At 36.5% G+C, this 23,878-nt stretch overlaps 1 protein-coding gene across 6 annotated transcripts in view; it reads left to right on the top strand.

Moving 5' to 3' along the window:
- The first annotated feature begins 2,992 nt into the window (after window positions 1-2,992).
- The window catches only part of GALNT1 (polypeptide N-acetylgalactosaminyltransferase 1), a 46,013-nt gene continuing 25,127 nt past the window's right edge, over window positions 2,993-23,878 (top strand). Inside the window, exons 1-5 of one of the 6 annotated variants that reach the window (XM_058183789.1) lie at window positions 2,993-3,736; window positions 6,266-6,397; window positions 11,679-11,903; window positions 14,315-14,489; window positions 20,823-20,989. In XM_058183789.1, coding sequence (XP_058039772.1) covers window positions 11,765-11,903; window positions 14,315-14,489; window positions 20,823-20,989 — 481 coding nt within the window. In that variant the 5' untranslated portion in view covers window positions 2,993-3,736; window positions 6,266-6,397; window positions 11,679-11,764. The remainder of the gene's footprint in view (window positions 3,737-6,265; window positions 6,398-11,678; window positions 11,904-14,314; window positions 14,490-20,822; window positions 20,990-23,878) is intronic. The other 5 variants (XM_058183791.1, XM_058183788.1, XM_058183792.1 and 2 more) reach the window with 5 other exon arrangements.

Raw genomic sequence — 23,878 nt, 5'->3', positions numbered from 1 at the left:
CAACGTATTAAAACTAGAGCATACACTGCAATCTTCCCATTTTTACAAAATACAGACATTTCAAAAAATATTTTTTTTCAAAGAGTTTTTATTTTTATTTCTCATAAGCATATTTAAATGTACAATCTTTTATCCATCATTTTCCATTCATCTTATCTTTTAACTTTCATTTTTAATTGTTCGGGGCTGCTCTTTTACTATTTACCCTCCTTTATTTTACCACCACCTTTCCTCTTTTCCTCCCCTTCTCTTCTTTCCTCCATCTCTTCCTACTTTCTTTGTTTTTCCTCTCCTTCTCTTTCCTAATTTCCCTTCCCTTCCCCCACTCCCCTCTTCCTCCTCCCCAACTCTCTCTCCTACTCCTCTTTCTCCTCCCTTTTCTTCCTCTCCTTTTCCTTCTCTTCTATCTCTCCCTCTCCTCCCTCTCTCGTTTCCCTTTTCAATTCACTCTAGAATGGTATTCGAGCAGCCCTGATTATCTATTTGTATCCATCTTCATTTCAGTTTCTTATTTGTTTAGTAATTACATCTGTTTCATAATTTGTGAACACTTTGATAATAATCTTACTTTTTCCTTTCCCCCTTCCCTCTTTTTCCTTTACCTAGGCATCATCTGGGTTTCTATTTGTTTAATTATTTTTTCTCTTTTTCATCTTTCCCTATCTATTTTACCTCCATACCTTTATTCATATCTCTTTTCTAACCAATCATAAAATTTTCACTATGTCTTGAAATATATCAACTCCTCTTTATTTTTTATTATATAAAAGCTATTACTAGTGAATCAACTATAAATATTCTAATATAATGACACAAGTTAATCCCAGTGGACAAATGAATCTACTTTGCAAATCGAAATGGAAGGAGAATTTTTCCAGGGTATATTTGAACCAGAGTCAAAGAAACAATTATACTGATGCACAAATTGATTTATTGACACATTTGGTACTGAAGATAAACAAAGAAGGCTACAGGAGAGTGGAGTTACAAGCCTTCTTTATAGACATATACAAAATATCCTTTTATTTGATAGGCTACAATAAAACTACATTTGTCATGTAAGGGTATAGTGTCAGTCATTCCTAAAGAAAAATCTTACTGAGTTAATTCATACAGATATTGGAAGGTCTAATAAAAGTAGGGTGAGAGAATGAACTAATACTTCCCTTATACCTTATAAAGGGGATCTTTTGGTTTTATTTTAACATAGCTATCTAAAAGACTTGAGTTCCTGGCACTAATTTTTTATTCTTAGAGACCCAGTCTGCATTCCTGTTCATCTTAGCACTTGTTATGTTTGATGCACTTGAGAATTAGCAATACTGTTTTATATCAGGCTATCTGTAGATTATCCTTATGTGGTAATTATCTGCAGAATTTAGAGCAAATCAAAGAAATGTTGCTTGATTAGCATCTTAACAATGTTAATTGTCCAAAATCACCTTGGTTTTGTCACCTTGGAATCTTACCAATCTTAATCACTTGCAGTAGTGCTGCAGAGATAATATATATTGATATTAGCAAAACATTTAACCCAATGATCATTACTAATAGAATGCTAATTAAGCAGGGACTGAGTGATATGGAGTGAATGTATGAGAACAGTACTGAGTATTCATAATTGGTTCCTCATTAGATTGAAAAGATAAACTGTTTTTCAGTAATTTATTATTTGGGTAAAAAAAGGATTTTTTTTCAGATCTGCAAGTGTCAAAACATGGGTACAAAAAGCCGCCCAGGGTTATATGACTGGAAGACAGGCAGCATATAAATTTAATTAAAAAAACCAAATAAAAAATAAATAACAGGCCAGAAAACAAAAATAACATGTAAAACAATTTGAATAGGTTAGTAGATAGAATGTAGAAGTTTTTATAGAGCAGCATGACTGCAGAAAAATCTGAAAAAATATCCCCCAGGATATTTGGGGGCTTTTTTTCATTTTGGGTCCGTCCATACATACAGTTAGATAGCCATCTAATAAAAGAGAATATTTGTAGCTCAGGGTTTAAATTACGAATCCTTAGTGCTCTCTGAGGCTTTCTTGAAGATGTTTTGTTATCCAAACTAGGTAGTATTATCAGTGCACAAGAACCATCTGTCTGACATCTTCTTTACTTCCACTTTACTGCTTTGGGTGTCAACCAAGATACAAAGTTCTGGTTCTTGCTCTTCTCCTGGCTTCAACCATTGTTATTATGGTTGAATTGTTATTAACATTAAATTGTTATTTAATGCTGCTGTGTTGTGTCTTTGATGCCCATCTTCTCTGGACCTATCCAGTATTCTTTGATTTTTTCCTGTCTGACATACAGTATTTTAATTTGCATTTCCTGTACTGAGCAGGGAGGAAAGCATAAAAACCTCTTCCAACTCTGCAATTATAATTTAGCATTTGTTTAGCATGAAATCGCCTCTAAAACCAACCTCACAAAAAAATAAAGGCAAGTATACGCGGGAAGAGGGGGATAGGCTTAGTAGTACTCTATGTATTCGCTGGCTACGCCCTTTTCTTTAATACAACCAATCTGATTACCGCTGGAAAGCTCTGGCTTTGTTCCTCGAGTGCCTCGAGCGATGCCACGTAAACGTTGGCTTCAGCCGCTAGTATCCTAGGCCAGGGGTCTCCAACCTTGGTCCCTTTAAGACTTGTGGACTTCAACTCCCAGAGTTCCTCAGCCAGCTTTGCTTTGCTGGCTGAGGGACTCTGGAAGTTGAAGTCCACAAGTCTTAAAGGGGCCAAGGTTGGAGACCCCTGGCTTAGGCAATGAGGGATATTCTTATTTTGTTCCTGCCGAATGAAATAAAGCAACAGAAGAAGTTGGCTCTTTGGAATTTCATACGATAAATCTAGTTTTGGAATCCTGTACCTGCCCATGTAATTTTTTTAAAAAAGTCTTCAAGATGATTCAAATAGTGTAATCTTTGATAATGGAGGGAAAATAAATACTTTTGTTCTATTATGCAGTTCTCTTTAGTGTAGTTTTAACCTAAGACAGTCAACGTAGGATCGGATAGGATTAAGGTAACGCTCCCTTAAGAGACGCTCTCACGAAACTGCCGCTCGGGATGCCGGCTCTCCAACTTTCGCCCCCTAGAGAGACAGCCCGCTCGAGCTGGATCACGTGACCAGCACATCCGGTCATTGTGGGCGGGAATAGGATGTTCTCTCAAGCGGCAAGGAGGCGTTGCGGGTTGGTTTCAGTGACTTTGAAAATGGTGTGTTTGGTCTCGAGGCGATGAGCTGCCGGAGCTGACAGACGTGGTGCTTTAGGTGGGGCCGTCAACGTCTCTCCCGCCCCCTGGTCGAGAAGCAAGTGGCTGCCGTCTAAGGAGAAGTGGCGCTGAAGAAAAGGAATCTGAGTTAACGGTGAGGCCTGGGCAAGCGCCTTTTCGGGGACAGTGATGTTCGGATGGCACCGAAGGAGCCAGTGTAGGTGTGCAGCACCCTTTCCGAGGCGATCCTAGTTAATGGGAGGTGATCGGTCCATCTTCCATCTCTTTCTTTCTGTCTGAGTCGTTGCGCTCCCAAGTCCCCATGGCCTTTGAGAGACACGACCTGTGAGGGGAAACATATGTTGAGCCCTGGAGTTTACAGATTTTGGAGACAGCTGATTCTGGAATAGTTTTGGGGTCCGTTATTGCCCACCGCCCGGAAATATTACTTGGCGGAATAGCAGCAAGGAAGTCGCCCCTTGGCGACAGATCCTCTTGGGCAGAGTGAAACTTAATGGAGGTGAGTTTGTTTGCGTTATTCCCCTGTAGCAGTCTCCTTTTAAATGTGTTTCTTACCTCTTCATCACAGTAAAGAAGGCAGGCTTAAATGTTTCTAATATATCAAGAAGCATTTTACGATTATTTTTGACAGGGATTTAATGAGTGGGGTGTGTTTTTTTTGTTACAGAAGAATGTAGAACTCTTCATCTATCTGTCAAAGTATGGATAAGTTCACAATCTAGCTTTCCTGAGCTGCTCATCATATATTATATCTTATTTTGTACTTTTAAGTGTTTCAGGGGTGTTTTTTTTTGCCATGGTCTCCACATATAGAACTTTGAGGGTTGCTCAGGGAAAACGGTGATCTGCCAGGTGTTAAAGCACAGATCTGAACTCATTTTTCTGGAGTATTTAACAGCTTGATGAATCTACCCTGGCAGCTTAGTTTTATAGAAATTTACTTGGAAATATATATAGGAGCATTTGGAAGGGTGTTTAAAGCATCAGTCCTTAAAACTGAATTATATGTTTTAAACATTAGGATTTACTTTCCACTTGAACTTGGAGAGAAGATTTAACAGAGAGTGCCAAGGCTTGTAAATTAAACTAGGCCCAGTGATGGCTAAACTTTTCTGGACCAAGTGCCCAAAGCACGCGTGCCTGAACCCCCAAAATGCAATGCGTGTACAGCCCCCCTACGTGCCCCGCCTCCCAAGCATGCACGCTCACTTTTCCTGCATATACATGTGCGCCTCTTGTACATGTGTGTTGCCCCCCCCACATCTGCCCCGCCCTCTGCGCTTGCGCGGCAGAGACCCAAAGACCACCTGGCTGGCGGGAGGTGCATGCGCAGGAAAGCTGAACTGGAGTGACGGTTCACGTGCCCACAGAGAGAGCGCTGCCTGCCACCTCTGGCACCAATGCCATAGGTTCACCATCATGGGACTAGGCAATTGAAAAATATCCTGGGAGAAGACAGCAGTAAATAATTTTTTATTGCTGCCAAAAGAGTGTATGGTTTGTGTACGTGTAGTCACTAGTGATAAGTGAGTTTTTATGTTTAAACAAAATAAGATTTCACCTTTAGTCAATTATAAGTTTTGTCTCATATATGGATGGGCAGAATTCATTTATGTAACTTTTACAAAATTCTGAATTTGTTGATTCTTATTTTTTACTTGTATTTCAAGTATATTTTTCATGAGAGCAATGCCACAGGAACTTATTTGCATTATTCATCCACCAAACCTTATTTTTATGCCCCCATTTTTCAGATCACTCAGTATATGTGGGATATTTTCTTGAAAACCTCAAGTGATAGAGCACCCATGACGTAAGGAGGAAAGCTGTTTCACTGTTTTAATTCTCACAAAGCTTTCCATGGCCATTTTCTGAAATTTAATATTATACTTTTAATTTATCAATCTTTATTTCTAATCTATAATAGTAGATTATATCTAGTTTTCAATAAGAATATTTGTATGAGTTTGCAGTCTTTCTACTGTAACTCATATAATGTAACCCTTAAGCTATAGAAACTTTACAATACTAAATTGTGAATTGTACCTTACTTATGGGGAATAAAATACATTCATTCTTTGTTCTTCCACAATTTCCAGTGATAATCTATATGAACTTTATGTAGTTGAAAGATTCAAGGCACATATATAATTACAACATGAATTACTAGTTAATTTAAAAGTATATAAAAAGGATAATTAAATTATCTCTTGTAATTTCATCAATTTGAATGCAATTTTGAAAATATATTTTCTTTTGTTTGCACTTTATTTTAGTTAATTATATGTCTGTAACAGTATTGTACTTTGTGTTTAAAATTTTTGGTTTCCTCAGTTCTAAATTGTTGGTCAGCTAACTGAAAGAAAAAGTTCCTGGCAGCTATTTCAATTAAAATTGATGATCTACCAATTCATGTAAATTAAAATTGGCTTGAAAAAAATTTCTGAAATTAAAGAATAAAATTTAAGGGTGAAAAAATTGTTTTTTGCTGAATTCCAGTAAGGACATTATAAACTAAAGATGTCTCTGAAGAAGCAGGGATGTTACAGTTGAAATTATAGAATCATAGGGTTGGAAGGACCTTAGAGACTTTATATTTATTTTTTATTTTTTTTAATTTTATTTGCATTTATATCCCGCCCTTCTCCGAAGACTCAGGGCGGCTTACACTATGTCAAGCAATAGTCTTCATCCATTTGTATATTATATACAAAGTCAACTTATTGCCCCCAACAATCTGGGTCCTCATTTTACCTACGTTATAAAGGATGGAAGGCTGAGTCAACCTTGGGCCTGGTGGGACTTGAACCTGCAATATTGCAAGCAGTTGCTGTTAATAACAGGCTGCACCAGAGGCCCTTATAACCTGACTTCCTGTCCAAGGCAGGAAAACTTAAATCACCCTAGATAAAGAGGTGTCTAATCTTTTCTTGAAAACCACCAGTACTGCAGCACCGACAATTTCTCTTTAGTTCCATGGAGGGTCCTTTAATGAACTTCCACCTGTTACTTCTTGTCCTGCTTTCAGGTGCTTTGGAGAATAAGTCAACCCTCTTGTCTCTATGACTGCTCTTCAAGTACTGGAAGACAGCTATCATGTCACAGAACCAGAAGTGGACTCAGAATTCCAAGCCTGGCTTCACTAGTACAGTATAGAATTGTACTATCACTTTTCATGATCCTGATGATAGCCCTCTGTTAATGCAGCTCAAAACTGTATTGGCTTTTTTGGCATCTGTAACATAGTGCAAGTTTATACTGAAGTGATGATCCACTAGGATACCTACCCCCTAGCCCTTGATAGGGCTCACTTCTCTATGTCAAGATCTTTCTGAATCTTGAGTGCCTTCAAAAGATTTTAGAATATTTTAAATGAATGAAGGGTCCAGATGGATTTAATAAAATAACATTTTGAAATTAGATACAGCTGTACCTCGGTACTCATAGTTAACTGGTCCTGGGAGGTGCAGCGAGTACTAAAAACGATGAATAGCAAACAAAGCACCTAACTTACCATGTTTTAGCTGGGAAAGATTTCCTGTCTATTCCTTTTCCTACGTCAATGACTTTTCAGCATGGCCAAATTCCTATCTTCCCTTACATACATTGCTCACTTCCTTTTGCAATGATCTTCCTTGTATGGTCAACATCCTGTCCGTCCCCCTCTTCCTATTGTAGCACATTGAGTACCAAACAAACATACTCAAGTACTCAGCACATTGAGTACTGGGACAACATTTTCGTGTCAAAATTTGTTGAGTATCAAATTCAACAAGTTTTGAAGCAATTGAGTACCAGTATACCACTGTGTAAGAATCTTTCCCATGGGAAAATATTCATGTTTTTGCACTTCATAAGATGGGTCTTTGAAAGTTGGACACTAGAAAGCACCATAAGCAAATAAAGATTATAATTTAAATACAACTATACTTGAACTTGATATAACAATGGATGCATTGAGTGATCTCTGCCCGTATTGCCATTATTGGTAGAGTAGATAATGTTACAGAAGAGATAATTTTTACTGGACAAGAGTGATATTGATTTAAATGGTTAGTGTTTTGATAATGGTAAATAATAGACCAAAAATTGTATTGAATAATTTTATTGATGTTGGATTTACAAAAAGAATTTCCTAATGTTTTCACTCAGTTCTGTGAGAAGAAACAAGTAATTAAAAAAAAAACCCCAAGTAGTTGGCCACTATTTGAGATGGCTAAAGACTAAGTCTAGGGAGCAAGGGGAGAGAATATAAAGTTGGTTTATTTGACCACGGTTACAATGGAAATACTGTTATTTCTGTGGATTTTTAACATTTTTTCTGACTAGGAAGGAATAATGATGTTTAAATACATTTTATTTATATATAAATGATATCTGGAAAAGAATTCATTTGCTGTATTAAGATTAAACAGTAATGTTGTTATCCCTGGTAACTTTTATTGGATTTTTCTGAATAGATTTGAAGAGGTATGGGGAATATATTTAATAATGAGTTATAAACATAAAAAGTAGGAATTCATGTGGTTCTATTAAATAAAGCATATAATAGATGGATAATTATTTCTGGTTATACTTTATTGACTTTTGCTGGTTGGATGGAACTTTATTGACTTTTGCCGGTCGGATGGATGATGAGATTTTAAAGATTTGTTTATAAAAAGTGAGATGAAGATATGGGGTGAAGAGATTCATTGTTGTGTTTTAAAAAATTGTGATAAGTTTATACTTACTGTGAGAAAGGGGGAACTTCTTTTTTTATTTTAATTTTGCACTTTTTACTTTTGTATACTTTGCATTAGTTTAATTAATATAATGTAATATTTAATAGTTATAAAACAAGACAATAGATTTTTGATAGTGTAACAATATATTAAAGAAATTATATATTACTTTTTCTGGTTTTTTAGTCTTTTAAATGCAGGATGTTCTTTTAATACCTGGCATTAATCTGTGTTTTTTTTAATAAGGAAAATATGTCATCTTGAGTTATTTATAAAGTAATAAAGGTAGGTTTAAAAAAGCTAATCAATAATTATTTTCTAGTATGTATGCTTATTCTTTTGTAATCAATAATATTATTTAGTTTAAGGGGAAAGTTTACAATATTGGACTAATCTTTTCAGATTTGTGCTGTCATAGTATTTTTTTATATTATGCCAGAACAACAAAATAATTTAAATATTTTTTTTAAATTAAGTTTTCTTAAATATTGATTTTGCAAGTTTTTGGCCATTGAGGATTCTAGGGACTATGATACTATACATTCTTTGACATATATATATACTGTACACAATTTGGGTTTGGCATACTTGCAATTTTCATTAACTGATTTTAAAAACAAGATTAATAAAACAAAATTTAGCAATAAAGTTATGATTCGGAGTAAGGCATTTCAAATTATAGAGGCATGTAAATATTTAATATTTGAGACATTGTGTGTTCAAAATTGGCTGATCTGAAGTTACTGGAAATTTTCTGATCATTTCAAAAATATTTCAAGCCTAAAACAATTCTATTTCAATTCAAAACAAATATTTTAAGCTTGGATCACTTCTAGAATGATTGTAGCAACATCATAATATTTTTTCTTAAGTTGGAACAGAATTTATCTTAATGTTAATCTTAATGCTCAGAATGCTTAACATTTAAAATTAAATTTTAATTATTATTAAAATTCAGAATTATATGAATATTACAATAGCTTTTACAAATTAATCTCCATTTAATTCTTTCCCTTGATCTTTCATTTTTTCAAGCGGTATGCACTCAAGCAGACTCTGAGTTGATGCAAGTTTTAACAAGGCATAGTTCTTCCACAAAATTAGACATTCTATGCTGCTTTACAGATTTCAAAAAGAGGCAAATTCATTTTTTCCTCTACAATCTTCCATCTTATACTTTCTGCAGGGTGCCAAACTGTTGGCCCTAGGGCCGGATGCGTCGTGTGTAGGGGCAAACATGACATGGGAGTTTGACACCCATGCTCTAGTGGAATCTTGGTTTCAGTGCCTTGCATCTTATTGATCACCTTCAGCAGAATGGCATTGAAAAACAAATTCAAGTTTCTGTTCAAACAGCCAACAGTTTAGGACAACTCAAGACAGGCTTGAAATAGTTTTATGCCCTTTCTTGGGCAGAAAAAAAAGATTGGAGAAAGAACACTCTCTGGAACTCAAATAAACTTTATAACTTGAAACATAATATTTATATTCCCTACATTGGTGACAAATTCATTGATTCAGGAAGGGAATGTTTCAGAGAACTTCATAATGTTTCATCTCTCCCTGGAAGATACTATTCTGGTTTGATTCTTTGGATTCTGGAAGCAGATTATCTAAAACAGAAGCAATTAAAAGTGAAGGATGCAGCTTCCAAAATGGTTGCTTTATCTAGAATAGTTTGAACCACTTTTGGTTGGAGCATATAATTATGGAAACCTCTGGATTCCCCTGAAATTTCATGGTTCATGAGCATATTCAGCAGGAAACAGAACAGAACTCTGTGGCATACCATAGAAGAGCTGCCATGGGCTGGATCTCTCAGTCCCTATCAACATCATTTGGTTGTGGAGAAATGAGCTGACTCAGCACAAGACTTGTGCTGCCCAGTCCCAGCCCCTGTAGGCAGCACAAAAAGATACTATGGTTGGTTGTTGAGTGGTCCAGAAGAGCAAGGATGTTGCCACTACCACCATCCTGTTCTTGCCAGATCTCTGGCTAACAATATCAATAACATTTTAATTATTTATAATCAGTTTCCCCCCCTCCCAGTTATGTTACTACATTGCAAGTAAAAAAACCTCATCATTTTGAAGTGATAGAAAGATATTATTTATCCCTCAAGTTTAGAAGAATTTATATTAAACTATCATTGTGTCATCAGAATATTCAACTATGAAATGCAAGCACATTTACTGTACGTGTATCAATATTTTGCATAGATTAAAACAGTAACTGAACAGAGGTCAGCTAAAAACTCTATTATGTGTCCAAGCTCATCTGTATAATGACAGTAGCAGTTTTATGGCATTGTATTGCAAAAATATCACCCTTTTGAGTTGATATTTGGCATTCTGATATCCATAGAAAAGGAATAAGACTTGCATTGTAATACTGCTTTTGCAGTATGATCCCCCCTTCCTTTTCTCACTTGAACTCTAGCACATAGACCTTTAAAAGTTATCAGCTTACTCATTTGCTCCCTGCAAAGCCCCTGGTTTCTAGCCTTACACCTTAACCACTACACCAAACTAGTTCTCCTTTTTAGCTTAGTATTAAATATGTAAGAATAGCATATGCCCAAGCGCAAAAAAGTCACTATAATGGTTACCATTGTTTTCTATTTTTTAATGTTTTTTTTAATGTAAAGTAGAACTTGTTCCATGACATCTTTTAAATAGTCTTAAAATAAACTTTTAGGCCCATTGTTCAGAAATATCCTTTATGTCCAACATTAAAATATTTTCTGCTTCGTTTTGTAATTGTAAGTTAAGTTTGAGTGTTCTGGTTCGATTATGATCTTTAGTTCCTTCTAGTGTCCAATTTTTTTTAAAAGAAAATTCAAAACAAAAGTATTTTCCTATGGAAAGATTCTTTAAAATTAATTCAGAATTCTTATTTCAAGTTTATTTGGATCCTCAGTCTGTTTATAATTTACTAAGATCAAAACACATAGTCCTCAATTACAACCATTCATTTAGTGACAGTTCTAAGTTTCAGTGGCACTGAAAAAGTGACTTATGATCATTGTTCACATTTTTCACACATGGCAGTATTCCCGTGATCATGTGATCAAAATTCAGATGCTTGGCAATTGGTTTGTATTTATGACAGTTGCAATGTCCTGTGATTATATTTTTGAGATCTTCTGACGAGCAAAATCAATGGGGAAGCCAGATTCATTTTACAACCATTTTACTAACTTAACTCTAGTGATTTTCTTAACAACTGTGGCAAGAAGCATCGTAAAATGGGGCAAAACTCAATTAACAACTATATTGCTTAGTAACTGAAATTTGGGGCTGAATTATGGTTTTAAATAAAGGTTAACTTATATTGATTTTTGCTGTTTGTTTGGAAAAAAAATTAGTTCTTAAAATTGTAATCAAACCTTATTTTGTTAAGAATTGATAGTCTTCAGCTCTGTTTTTCATAGAGCCATCTTCAGTCCACCATTTCTTCCCTGGAAATCCAAAATCACATTTTAATTTCTGACTTTAACAATGAAATTACAGGTTGTTTTACTCTGAGTAGTTACTAATATTGAGAATGGCCTTATATTGATTTAAGTTTCACATTCAAAGTAAAACTGGAATACCTATACTTTCCACTTTCAGAGGACTTTTGTGTAATATGTAAAAATTACCTTTTAATTCATCTTATTTTGAGCGTAATGCTTTATTATTCCAATCATTGAATATTTTCCTCCTTTTTCCATAGATGTAGAATATGATGGCGGATGTGGGATCCAAGAAGTGCTATTAAAACAAATATAAAAATAAGTATATAATAAAGTTAAAAGTGTCATGAGGAAATTTGCATATTGCAAGGTGGTCCTGGCCACTTCATTGGTTTGGGTCCTTTTGGATATGTTTATGTTACTTTACTTCAGTGAATGCAATAAATGTGATGAAAAAAAAGAGCGGGGACTTCCACCAGGAGATGGTAAGTGTTATTTTAGTTAGAACTTTCAGGGTCCAGAGTTGAAAAAAATCTTGACAGTGATTCAGACTGAATTATAATGAAATATTACTGTAAGACGATTGGACTAATAAAAGAAAAGCATGTTTGCTTTCATTAAAAGTGATCTAGACCAGAATAATTGTGAGGTAGATCTCTTCCAACCATATCGTATTGCAAACTGAATTCCATTCTTTTTCAAAAGTAATTCACCATACATGGCAGCAGTTTTGTTTGTTTGTTTGTATCCTACATCTATTACTCAAAAGTAGTGCAAGTTGGCAAATGTATCTAAATACTCCTCCTATTGTTGTTGTTCTGCACAACAGCAAACCTGTGAAGTGAATTGGACTGAGAAAGAGTGACTGATCCGAGTAACCCAGCTGACTTTCATGACTAAGACTGGACTAGATCTCAGTCTCCTGCTTTTTTAGCCTGGTGCCTTAACTACTAAACCAAAAAATGGTCATTTCTTTTTTGAAGAAATGAAAAACAATCTTGGATATATAATTGGTTACAAAGTTGTCAGAGACAGGTTTGTTGCAATTGATACATAACGCCTTACTGGTGCTTGAGGATGGGGAAGGGGAAATGACAAATTTTGCAGAGGCAAGTTGATTTTGAATTTGAGCTTTCAAATGAAGCAGAGATGGAAATTTAAATAGTATTTACTGTGGATTCTAGCTTCTTGCCAATGACAACCATGATGTTGCCCTACCTGATTCAGATGTCTCAGCTAAAAATTTTCACAGTTTTAGTCACAGATTGAGTTCCTTGGACCTTACTTCATATTTAAGTGGTCAGTAGAGGGAACTTGCATAAGTGCACTAATATACCTATCGTCCCTATCATTGTACTTTTATTCTCTTATTCTTGTTCTCATCTTTGTTTGACAAATTCCAATAAATAAAATAAAATAAATACATATTTTTACTTGTGGATAGTGAAGTAGGAAGTCAAATGGAAATAAAGCAATTTCTTTTTTTCCCTCCTGTCTTCTCAGTAATGATGGATAATTACATGTAATCGTCAGCTTATGACAACAATTAAAACTAAAATTAATGGTAGTTGAGTGAAGCAGTTGTAAGTGAACCATGTGATTGCTTTACCAAACAACTGAACTCCTAGTTGTGGTTGTTAAATGGTCAGAGTCCCAGATAAGGTTGTTAAGTGGACAGAGTCCCAGATAAGATGTAAGGTAGAGGAGAGCCTGGGAGGCTCTGGTCAGAATTGAAAATCCTCCCTCCCAAAATCCAGACACTCACAATGCAATATGCTTCCAAAGGCCTCCTCCCCTCTTCTGAACCTTGATTTAGACTTGTCTGCAACAGAGTAGACATCAATGCATACCTATGCTGTGAAGAGGTTGATGGGTAAGCATAAATTGCACACAGTCGCAGACAGGCTGATTTGTAACACCTTCAAATTTCGGCTACTCATGGTATGGAGGTTGATCCTACTTTTTGTTTGGAACCTTTGTTTGAGTACCCCTAGGCAGATCATTAACATTTGCAGAAGTATAAATGCAGCAGTTATGCATTGCAACTGCGTTGGACTTTGAGGTTACCAACCTCAGCCAGTTTTGGGTAATCTTCTGTACAAGCCAGTTTACTCTGCAGCACTAACTATAGCAAGTCATACCTTTTGGGCAACTCTGAGCAGACTGTGAGTGATTAGAGCAAAAAATACAGTTCTAGAGCATATTTTTCATCAAATATATTCAGCTTTAGAATATTCTCAGATAACATTCTGGTCAGTTACGTGATCTAGTGCATCAAAACTGGCTGGAAAATTCTGGGAGTTGAAGTCCTTCAGGCTTAAAGTTGTCAAGGTTGGAGACGCCAAATCTAGTATATATATATATATATATATATATATATATATATATATATATTTGTTTACATTTATACCCCGCCCTTCTCCGAAGACTCAGGGCGGCTTACAATGTATAGGGCAATAGTCTCATTCTATTTGTATATATTTACAAAGTCAACTTATTGCCCCCCCAACAATCTGGGTCCTCATTTTACCTACCTTATAAAGGATGGAAGGCTGAGTCAACCTTGGGCCGGGCTCGAACCTGCAGTAATTGCAGGCTTTGTGTTCTTAATAACAGGCCTTACCAGGCAGAGCTAAACCGGCCCATGTGCAATGAACAGGTGACCTCTGAGAGAACCACATTTATAGATATGCAGCCACTATGTATGACTGTTATGAAGAATTAATGTTTGCATTTTTCTCCAAAATACTTTTATCCAATTTCAAGGTTTATTTCACATAGCTTTCTCAGTGCTGCATATTTCTTTAATATTTATTAAGATTATAGCATTGAAGTATATTAAGTACAAATATTATGGTCCCTTTTAAATTGTTTAGTTATCATAATATTTTATTAGTTCCAGAATCAGTGCAAAAACCTCATGAAGGTCCAGGAGAAATGGGGAAACCTGTTGCCATTGCTAAAGAAGACCAAGAGAAAATGAAGGAAATGTTTAAAATCAACCAGTTTAATTTAATGGCCAGTGAAATTATTGCACTCAACAGATCTTTACCTGATGTTAGGCTGGAAGGGTAAGTGCGTTTATTGTACACAGAGTCCCTCTATGGGGGAGATGAACTTTTTCAAAATTTGATAAATAAAATTAAAAGGTTGAGTATAGGGATTGGATGGAATATTGGAGTATACTAAAGGGCATAATTTTCTTTTTCCTCTGGGAAATAAAGCAGCCAAAATATACTCCTCTCATCCCTAGTTAGAATAAAAAAATAAAAAGTTATTTCTATTTCCTTAGCATGACTTGTTGTGCAGTTAAACACCAGCATCCTAGAGACTATCATTTCTCCACCACAAGACAGAGGTCTCCCCAGGCACGAATAGCAAGCAGATTTCATCAGTAAAGTTCAAGTTTTGTCAAGCTGCCTAGTATTGCTCTCCATCACCAGTTCTATATCATAACTGGTTTGTGTATTGTCTCAAATCAGAGCAGGATAAATCATGGACATTTGATTGCCATTAGGGCCATATAATAAGCGAAGTTGGTAGAACTGGCAGAAAAGTTCTCTGAATGCAAGTATTTTTATGATACCCCACATCATAACTATCTAGTATAGTTGCTCTTTTGTAATCCAATTATTTCTTTATCTCTCTTACTAAATGGAATAATATCTTTATGTGGAAATATATTAAATGAATAGACTCTTAAGATTTAATTTTAAATATTGTTTTTTAAATTAATTTTATGGTATATTTAGTTCAAAAGGGACTGCATTTTTTATGACCAATGTACAGATCACTACAGTTAACATATGAAAAGCAAAGCCTCTGGCAACTGTATCATTTTTAGATCCTTGAATTGATTGAGAAATGAAAATTGCTTTTTTCATTCAACTAGGCTTAGTTTTATTTGATCATTGTTTTGAAACTATTTGAAGATTTTATTTAAGCCTTTGAATAGCAGTGTTAGGTTAGAAAATTTGATGCTGAATAGAGAACTGATATGCAGGAGGAGAAAATCTTTAGATATATATAAATGCATATATATTGTCAATTTATTACTTCTTGGAATCTGTAGAGATTTAATAGTACTAAATCTTTTCTAATACTACAATCTATATTGAATTGAATTTATTTTGCATGTTTGAATTTTTGTTTTAAATGAAGCTTGAAGCTTGTGAGGAATGTAGCATTCCATAGTTTTGCTGTTTCATAGAAGTAGCAAGCAAAATGGTATTTTGGAAAGCACAAGAATACAAACTAACAGAGTTGAAAGACCTTCAATGCTCAAGAGTGCAGGGAGCCAAAAAGACATACATGGGGGAGATAGGCAGATGGAGAGTATTGAAACCCCATGCACACATGTAGCCAAGTGTCTAATTTTTATCATGTGACCACAGGGACACTGCAATGCTGTAACTTTGGAAATCAGTCATAAGTACTATTTGTTCAGTGCTGCCATAACTGAACAGTTACTGAACAAATTGTCATAAGTCAAGAAGTACCTGTATAGAGTTTACCTTAAACATTTTCTATCTTAGTTCATTATTATTAACTCATCTTATCAGAAAGGCTTTAAATTAAAATTGAGGGGGGTGACCAATCTTCACGATCCTTAGGACCTAATTCCAAGCAAAAACTACTAGATAACGAATCAAATATGGAGGCAAAGAGTAAAGAAAGAAAAAGAAAAAAAACCTCAGATGCAAAATAGGAGATGTAGAAAGCATATCCAGGGTCACCCACAAAGAACTTAAATGCATAAACAATAAGGGAACGAACAGGGTGGACTTCATATACTAGTACAAGAGGGCAAGTATGATATAGTTACAGAAACTTGGTGGAATGAAACTGACTGGAATGTACTGATAGAAGGATACAAACTATTCAAAAGAAACAGACTTAACAAAAGTAGACTTGCATTGTATATTAGAGATTTCCTCTGTTTAGAGATGCACTTAACAAATGTTGAAAGCCTTTTAGAATACACATGGATCAACACAAATGAAAAAGAATGACATTGCCATAGATGCATAGTACAGGCCACTCAATGAAGCAGAAGAAATAGATGAACTTTTTGCTAATCAGTTAATCAAAAAGGATCTAAAAATGATGCGGTTGCCAGAGGCTTTGCTTTTCACATCTTAGATTTAGACTTTAAAAGAGCTAATTTTAACAGACACAGATAATGCTTAGGAACTTAGAACCATGGATGGATGGGGAAATCAACTCAAGAAGCTTTAGAAACTCTGAAAAATACGCTTATAAAAGCCTAGTACATTTCAATACCACTGGGAAAAAGAAAGAAACCCCCCCCCAAAAAAAAACACCACATCAGCATGATTTATAAAAAACTCTTGATAAAGACAAAGGGGATAAGTATAAAAAATGGAAAGGGGCACACTTGACTAAGTCAGAATATCATCAAGAAGCCAGAACCTTCAAAGATGAAGTTAGGAAAGCTAAGTCATTGAACAAAGTACGACTTGCAACAGATATCAAAAACAATTTAAAAAGTTTCTTTCAACACATCAAAAGAAAACAAAAAACAGAAGTCAATGAAATAATCGGTCCACTAATGGGAGAAGATGGCAAAGAATAACAGGCAATAGAGAGAAAGCAGAACTGCTTAATTCAAACTTTGCATCTGTCTTCATGCAAAAAAAAAAACACCACATCAGCATGATTTATAAAAAACTCTTGATAAAGACAAAGGGGATAAGTATAAAAAATGGAAAGGGGCACACTTGACTAAGTCAGAATATCATCAAGAAGCCAGAACCTTCAAAGATGAAGTTAGGAAAGCTAAGTCATTGAACAAAGTACGACTTGCAACAGATATCAAAAACAATTTAAAAAGTTTCTTTCAACACATCAAAAGAAAACAAAAAACAGAAGTCAATGAAATAATCGGTCCACTAATGGGAGAAGATGGCAAAGAATAACAGGCAATAGAGAGAAAGCAGAACTGCTTAATTCAAACTTTGCATCTGTCTTCATGCAAAAAGAAAACACAACTCTACTTATCGAAAACAGGACTGTAAATGATAGGTTAGGAATGCAAATTAAAAGATGCAAAAATAAGGTAAGAAAATACCTGTCATCTCTAGATAGATTCAAATCACTCTGTCCTGATGGACTATATCCCAGAGTTTTGAAGGAACTAACAGATGTGATTTCAAAATTTCAAAGAGCACCAGGGAACTACCTGAGGAGCTGTTGTGGTCCCCATCTTCAAAAAAAAAAAAAGGGATGGGGATGGGAATCTAGGAAATTATAGACCAATCATCCTGATATCAAAACCTGGGAAAATCTTGGAAAAAATAATCAAGCAACAAATATGTGAAAACCTAGAAGCAAAAAAAGTTAAACCTACTTCTTGGCAAGCTAGAAAAATGTGGGATAGACTGCACCACCACCAGATAGCTGACAAATTGTACTCAACATGTAATCTGCAATGGAACGACATCTGCATGGAGGAAGTAAGCAGCAGGGTGCCCCAAGATTCCATTTTAGGCCAGTACTCAATATTTTCATAAATGATCTAGATGAGGGAATAGAGGGGGATGTCATATGGTTTGCAGATAACACTAAGCCCATGATGGTGAACCTATGGCATACGTGCCACCTGTGGCACACAGAGCCATATCTGTGGGCATGCAAGTGTTGTTCTAGCTCAGCTCCAGCATGCATGCACGCAAAAGCCAGCTGATTTTTGGGTCTTCCAAGCCCACCGGAAGTTGGGGAAATGATCCATTTCCAGCCTCCAGAGGTGGGGAAGGCCGTTTTTGGCCTCCAGGTTCCAAGAAAGCCTCTGGAGCCTGGGGAGGGCAAAAAATGGCCCCAACAGGCCCACCGTGCCATCACCTACCAAAAGCGGGAGTCACACAGAGGGTGGTCACATGGGCATGCGCGGGGGGCAGGGCACATTGAATTATGGGTGTGGGCACACGCGTGTGGCACACACACACCCCCCCGTTCCTTCCGATTTTGGCATGCAATGGCAAAAAGTTCTGGTCATTACAAAGCTTTAGTAAGACCACACTTGGAATATTGCATCTAGTTCTGGTCATTACAATATAAAAAAGATGTTGAGACTCTGGAAAGAGTGCAGAGAAGAGAAACTAGAATGATTAGCGGTCTGGAGGATAAAACATCAATGGTTACAAGAATTGGGTATGCCTAGTCTAATGAAAAGAAGGATTAGGAGATAGCAGGGTTCCAGTATTTGAAGGGCTCCTATAAAGATGAGAGGGCAATTTATTTTCCAAAGCAACAAAAGGCAAGACAAGAAACAACGAATGGAAATTAACCTAGGAGAGAAGCAACCAAGAATTAAGGAGAAAATTCCTAATGTTTAGAGCAATCAACCAATGGAATAGTTTGCTTTTAGAAGTTGTGGGTGCTCCATCCCTGGAGGCTTTCAAAAAGAGATTGGACAACCAATGGTATAAGACAGTGTTGGCGAACCACCAAGTGCCGAAACGGGAGCGTGCGCAGGCAGGGGGCACCAGAAACTGGAAGAGCAGCTCCCACATACAGGAATGCTGGAAACTGGAAGAGCAGTTCCCCAGCGTGCATGTGGTTTCACCTGCTCTTTCAGTTTCCAGCACTTCCACACACAAGAAGACCAGGCCGGTGTGCACGTGCGCACAGGAAACCAGAAACTTAGCTTCCTTTCATGTGCATGTGGGCCGGGAGCTGCTCTTCCAGTTTCTGGTGCTTCCGTGCGTGCACAAAGACCAGCTGGCACACTGGAAGAGCAACAGGCTGGTGCCACTTCCAACACGCGTGCCGTAAGTTCGTCATTTAGGGTCTCCTGCTTGAACAGGGATTGGATTAGGAGACCCCCTTCCAAGGTCCCTTCCAACCCTTTTACTCTATGCTCTTATGTTTGTATTTGTTTCAGCGTTTTAAATTCATTGAAAAAAGTGTACCTATTTTAAACCTTTTAATCAAACAGTGAGCCTTCATATCAATAATCTATTTATAGCCTACTAAAGGTATCATGTCTGTTTGTTTGTAACTTTCAGTTGGACAAAACAGTGCATCATAGGGCAACAGTTTTTAAATAAACTGTTGGCTAACTTACAGAAAATGTCCAAAATGCAGGACCCATGATTCCCATGGGATTGACAATGATGTGGCTGTTTGAGTGCAGTCATGCTACTTCACTGCCAATCAACTGTGTTCTTATGTTGATAATTTCCAGTGCTTCCTACCAGCTTCCTATAAGAAAGTCAATGGGGAAGCCAATAGGGAAATTGTTCCTGCTTTTTTGCCTACCTGTGGTCATTCTGTTTTTCTATTAAGATGAGAAAATATCTCTGAAACAATGACCCAATGAGTCATGGATTGTCTAGCACAATGGTCCCCAACCTGTCTGGCTCCATGGACTGCCAGCGGTGGGGGAAGAGAAAGGATGGTTTTGTGCGCGTGCACACCACTTACATGTCCCAGGTCCCAAAGGGCCATAGCTCACTACTGGGCCACAAACCAGGAGTTCAGTAATTTAGCATATTATTAAAAATCTTGTGTCTGTTTCATTGTAACCCTCATTTGAGTGAAATGGCGCACCACAGGATAATATTTTTTAAAACAATATACCTGCAAGGAGCAGCTGTCCTGAATACATGTGGACAATCTCATGATCTCTCCTTTCTCTGGAGTGATTTCACTGGCTAGACTTCACCTTTTGTCCACAATCTATGTGGAAAGTGTGTTCCAGCTCCTTGTGGAACATCTAGCTTGCCATGTACACACACACACACACACACACACACACACGAGAATCTAGGATATTCTTGTGTTCATATCTTCAAGAAAGAAGTATACCTGCTAAAAACATCTGACATGTCCTATCTAAACAATTTAATTATAAAGGGGAATTGATAACGGATCTTACTTATAGCCAGATTTTCCAGTTCACTTATTAGAAGCATGTGCTTTAAAGTATACATGCTTAAAGTCCCAATGTCTACATGTACCTACCTGAACAGCTCCAGAAGGTAGTCTAGATATCTTGACTGAAGAAGTTCAGCAAGTTGTTATATGGAATAAAACATCTTCTGAAGCTGCATCTGAAATGTGAAATGTTCTACCATTTTGGTATCAGATAGAAAAATATTTTATTTTTTTCAGATATGGTGTTTTATTAAATATTAGGACTGTATGCTTTATTGGTTAATTTATCTGTTTTAAATCTTTTAATTATTACTGTAATTTGCCCTTGCAGCATGATTGTAAATGGATGAATGAAGATCAAGAAACTATTTTTCTAGTTGCTTCAGAATTATTATTCTAGTGTGTACCTGCCAAGATTGATTAATACTGTAGTATAGAACACATTTTATATTCTATACTAAATTGCAATACAAGCACATTTATTGTAATTATTTTTATATTTTTAGCTGTAAGACAAAAATGTATCCTGATAATCTTCCTACAACAAGTGTTGTAATTGTTTTTCATAATGAAGCTTGGAGTACTCTCTTGAGAACTGTTCATAGTGTAATAAACAGATCACCAAGACATATGCTGGAAGAAATTATCCTGGTAGATGATGCTAGTGAAAGAGGTAAGAATTTATCATTCATTGCATCAGTTGCCATTTGGACATACTTTCTAGATTCAGACTTCTCTTTCAGAATAAATTCGTATCTGGAGAATGTTTGAAATCTCCCTTGATTTTGGTGTTTGTGAAGGAAAGTTCCAAGTCTGGCGTTGGTTTGTGTTACATTTGTATCAGGGCAGATTGAAGACCAAATTTATTTCCAGAATCGATCATAGCGCAATACTTGCGTGCACTAAGGAAAAAAAATAATCATGCTGTTTCTTTTCTTTCAGTTAAATTTAAATTTTATTGTAAGATTATTTTTTCTAAATTGCTAAAATCTTGTGAGATTGTTAGTTTTCATAAGAGTCTGATTTTTTTCATCTAGACTCTAGAGTTCAGTACTGAAACATACTCGATTGCTCTTGTCAATTACCTTTGGAGGGCTCAGGATGGGGATGCTGCATCCATCCTGGCCCTACTGGATCTGCCATTGTCTACAATATTTTGCTAGATCAGCTCTGGGGACTGAGGACAGGAGTTCTGTTTTGAAGTGATTTTCCTTTCTTTGTGGCTGGTACCAGGTGGAAGAAGAAAGGTCCAGTCCTGGCACCTCTGATGTGGATGCCTTAGGGCTCAAGTCATTGTGCTACTTACAGTAACATTAATATGAAGCTGCTGGAGAGATGCCAGCATGGGGTTCAATGTCATCAGCATAATGGAGTGGTTGCAATCACCCCCCACTCCACCGGATCAGGATGTTATCATCTGTGATTTTGGATGAGGTAACACTCTTCCAGAGATGTCCCAAAGTTGTTTTTTTCAAGAGGCAACTGGACTTTCTGTTTTTTTCTTTGAAGACATTTCACTTTTCATCCAAGCAGCTTCTTCAGCTCTGAAGAATGAATGTATGAGAAGCTAAACGTCTTGAAAGAAAAACCAGAAAGTCCAGTTGCCTCTTGAAAAAAGCACCCTTGAGATAACCATGACATGGATGACGGTGAATCTATATAGATATAAAAGTTACATATTTTGTACCAGGAAGTTAATTCTCTGTCAATGAAATCCCACAGTTAATTGTTTTTATGCAACAATAAAGAGTGCAATTTAAGCTACTGTTTATCAACTTTTAAGTTGTATATGGCACAGGGCTATGTTACTTGCAGATCCATCTCTCCCTATGAGTATCTGCCCATCCTAGTAGGTTAGATAGGTTGGGTGTATTCCATGTATCTTTCCTTAAATGTTGCCATCTGATAGAATCTCGGAGGTGTGTCTTGGATGACTTTTTCAGTCCTTTGGAACAGAATCAAAGAGATTCCCATCTTTTTAGCTTTCTATAGGCCTGTGAAAACCTGGCTATTCTATTCAATATTCCTATTGTCTAAGATAGAGGTTGATCGGTATTAATGTTTAATCTGCCACGGGGGTGGGTGGGTAGGAAGGATACCTTTGTTTTCAACTACTTTTTATAGATAATTGTGAGCCACCTATAGTCATTGTATGAAATAGGCCACCATGTAATCTTGTAAGTAAATAAATAAACAGGAGCAGTCTACAAAATTGCTGTGGAATGTTGTAGCAGTCCGTTGAGTATATCGTAGTATATTAGTGTAGTTGGATGGAGGTAGATGAAGTTGGGTTGTATTGAAGTGAAGGATAAATATGTTTGGAAGTTGAGGGTAGAGACTTGGAGATAAGGGAGCTATTGGTTTGGATGCAACCTTGCCTTCTAATTCTCATACTGATTGCTGATCCCAAGGACCAAGTCTTCAATGCACCTGTATCCAGTTGCTTCTATTAAATTCCAGATCAGATTATATAATAACTTATATTACATTTATATTACATTCATCAAAGTATGAAATGAAAATGAAAATAGCATGAAAATGGGGAAGAGGAAAGGGAAAAGAAAGAAGAATAAGTAAAGGAGGGGGAAGAAAAGCATTGACATCCAATTCCTTTTAGTGCAGTAGAATAAAATAATAACAAATAGCCCAGGGGTGAAATGTAAAATTTGTTACTACCGGTTCTGTGGGCATGGCTTGGTGGGGGGGTAATGTGACTGGGTGGGCATCACATTACCTCCCCCACACTTTTTTTTTTTTTTACTTTTAAAAGCATTTTTTCTACAACCTCTTCGGTTGTAGAAGTTTTGTAAAAAAATGCTTTTAAAAGCCTGTGATGATCAGGCAACTCAGCTGGGATCGCCAGAGGAGCCTTTTAAAAGTTTTTGTTTTTACAACCTCTTCGGCTGAGTAAGAAGAAAAGTTGTATTGTTATGTTATGAAGTTTACATTATGCACACAATGTGAATAATGCTTGTCTAAATTAAGTTTACAAGATATCAACTATCGGATATCTGTTGTAAAACCAATTTTCCTGGTATGGGAATTCCAACGGCCTTCCCCACCCCATCCCGAAGGTCCTCCGGAGGCCAAGAACAACCCACTTGCCAACTTCCAGTACCGGAAGGCCCGTTTTTTGCTGTTTCCAGCCTTCAGGGCCTCTCTAGGAGTCTGGGGTGGGTGAAAATGGCCTTCCTCACCCCCCTGGAGGTCCTCTGGATGCCAGAAACATCCCGTTTGCCAACATTTGGAAGTTCAGATTTGCTTAAGAGTGTTGGATAAGGACAGTTAAATCATTTCCATACATGATATATTTATTTAGTTACATTAGTGTTGTAAGATAGAAGAGAAATTTTTGGATAATTATTATAATGATGAAAGAAAGAGGACATTTATACTACTTTAGTTCATCCCTCCTGATTACCATATTTTTTGGAGTATAAGACGCACCTTTTTCCCCCAAAAAAGAGGGTGAATATCTGGGTGCGTCTTATACGCTGAATGTAGTCCTGGCCAGCTTCTCAAACGGTGGTTTCAGAGACTGAAACAAAGCTTCAGTAAAGAA

The sequence above is a fragment of the Ahaetulla prasina genome, chromosome 4 (genome assembly GCF_028640845.1).
Source record: "Ahaetulla prasina isolate Xishuangbanna chromosome 4, ASM2864084v1, whole genome shotgun sequence".
Classification (NCBI taxonomy): Eukaryota; Metazoa; Chordata; class Lepidosauria; order Squamata; family Colubridae; genus Ahaetulla; species Ahaetulla prasina.
This window is presented reverse-complemented; position numbering and strand designations above follow the sequence as displayed.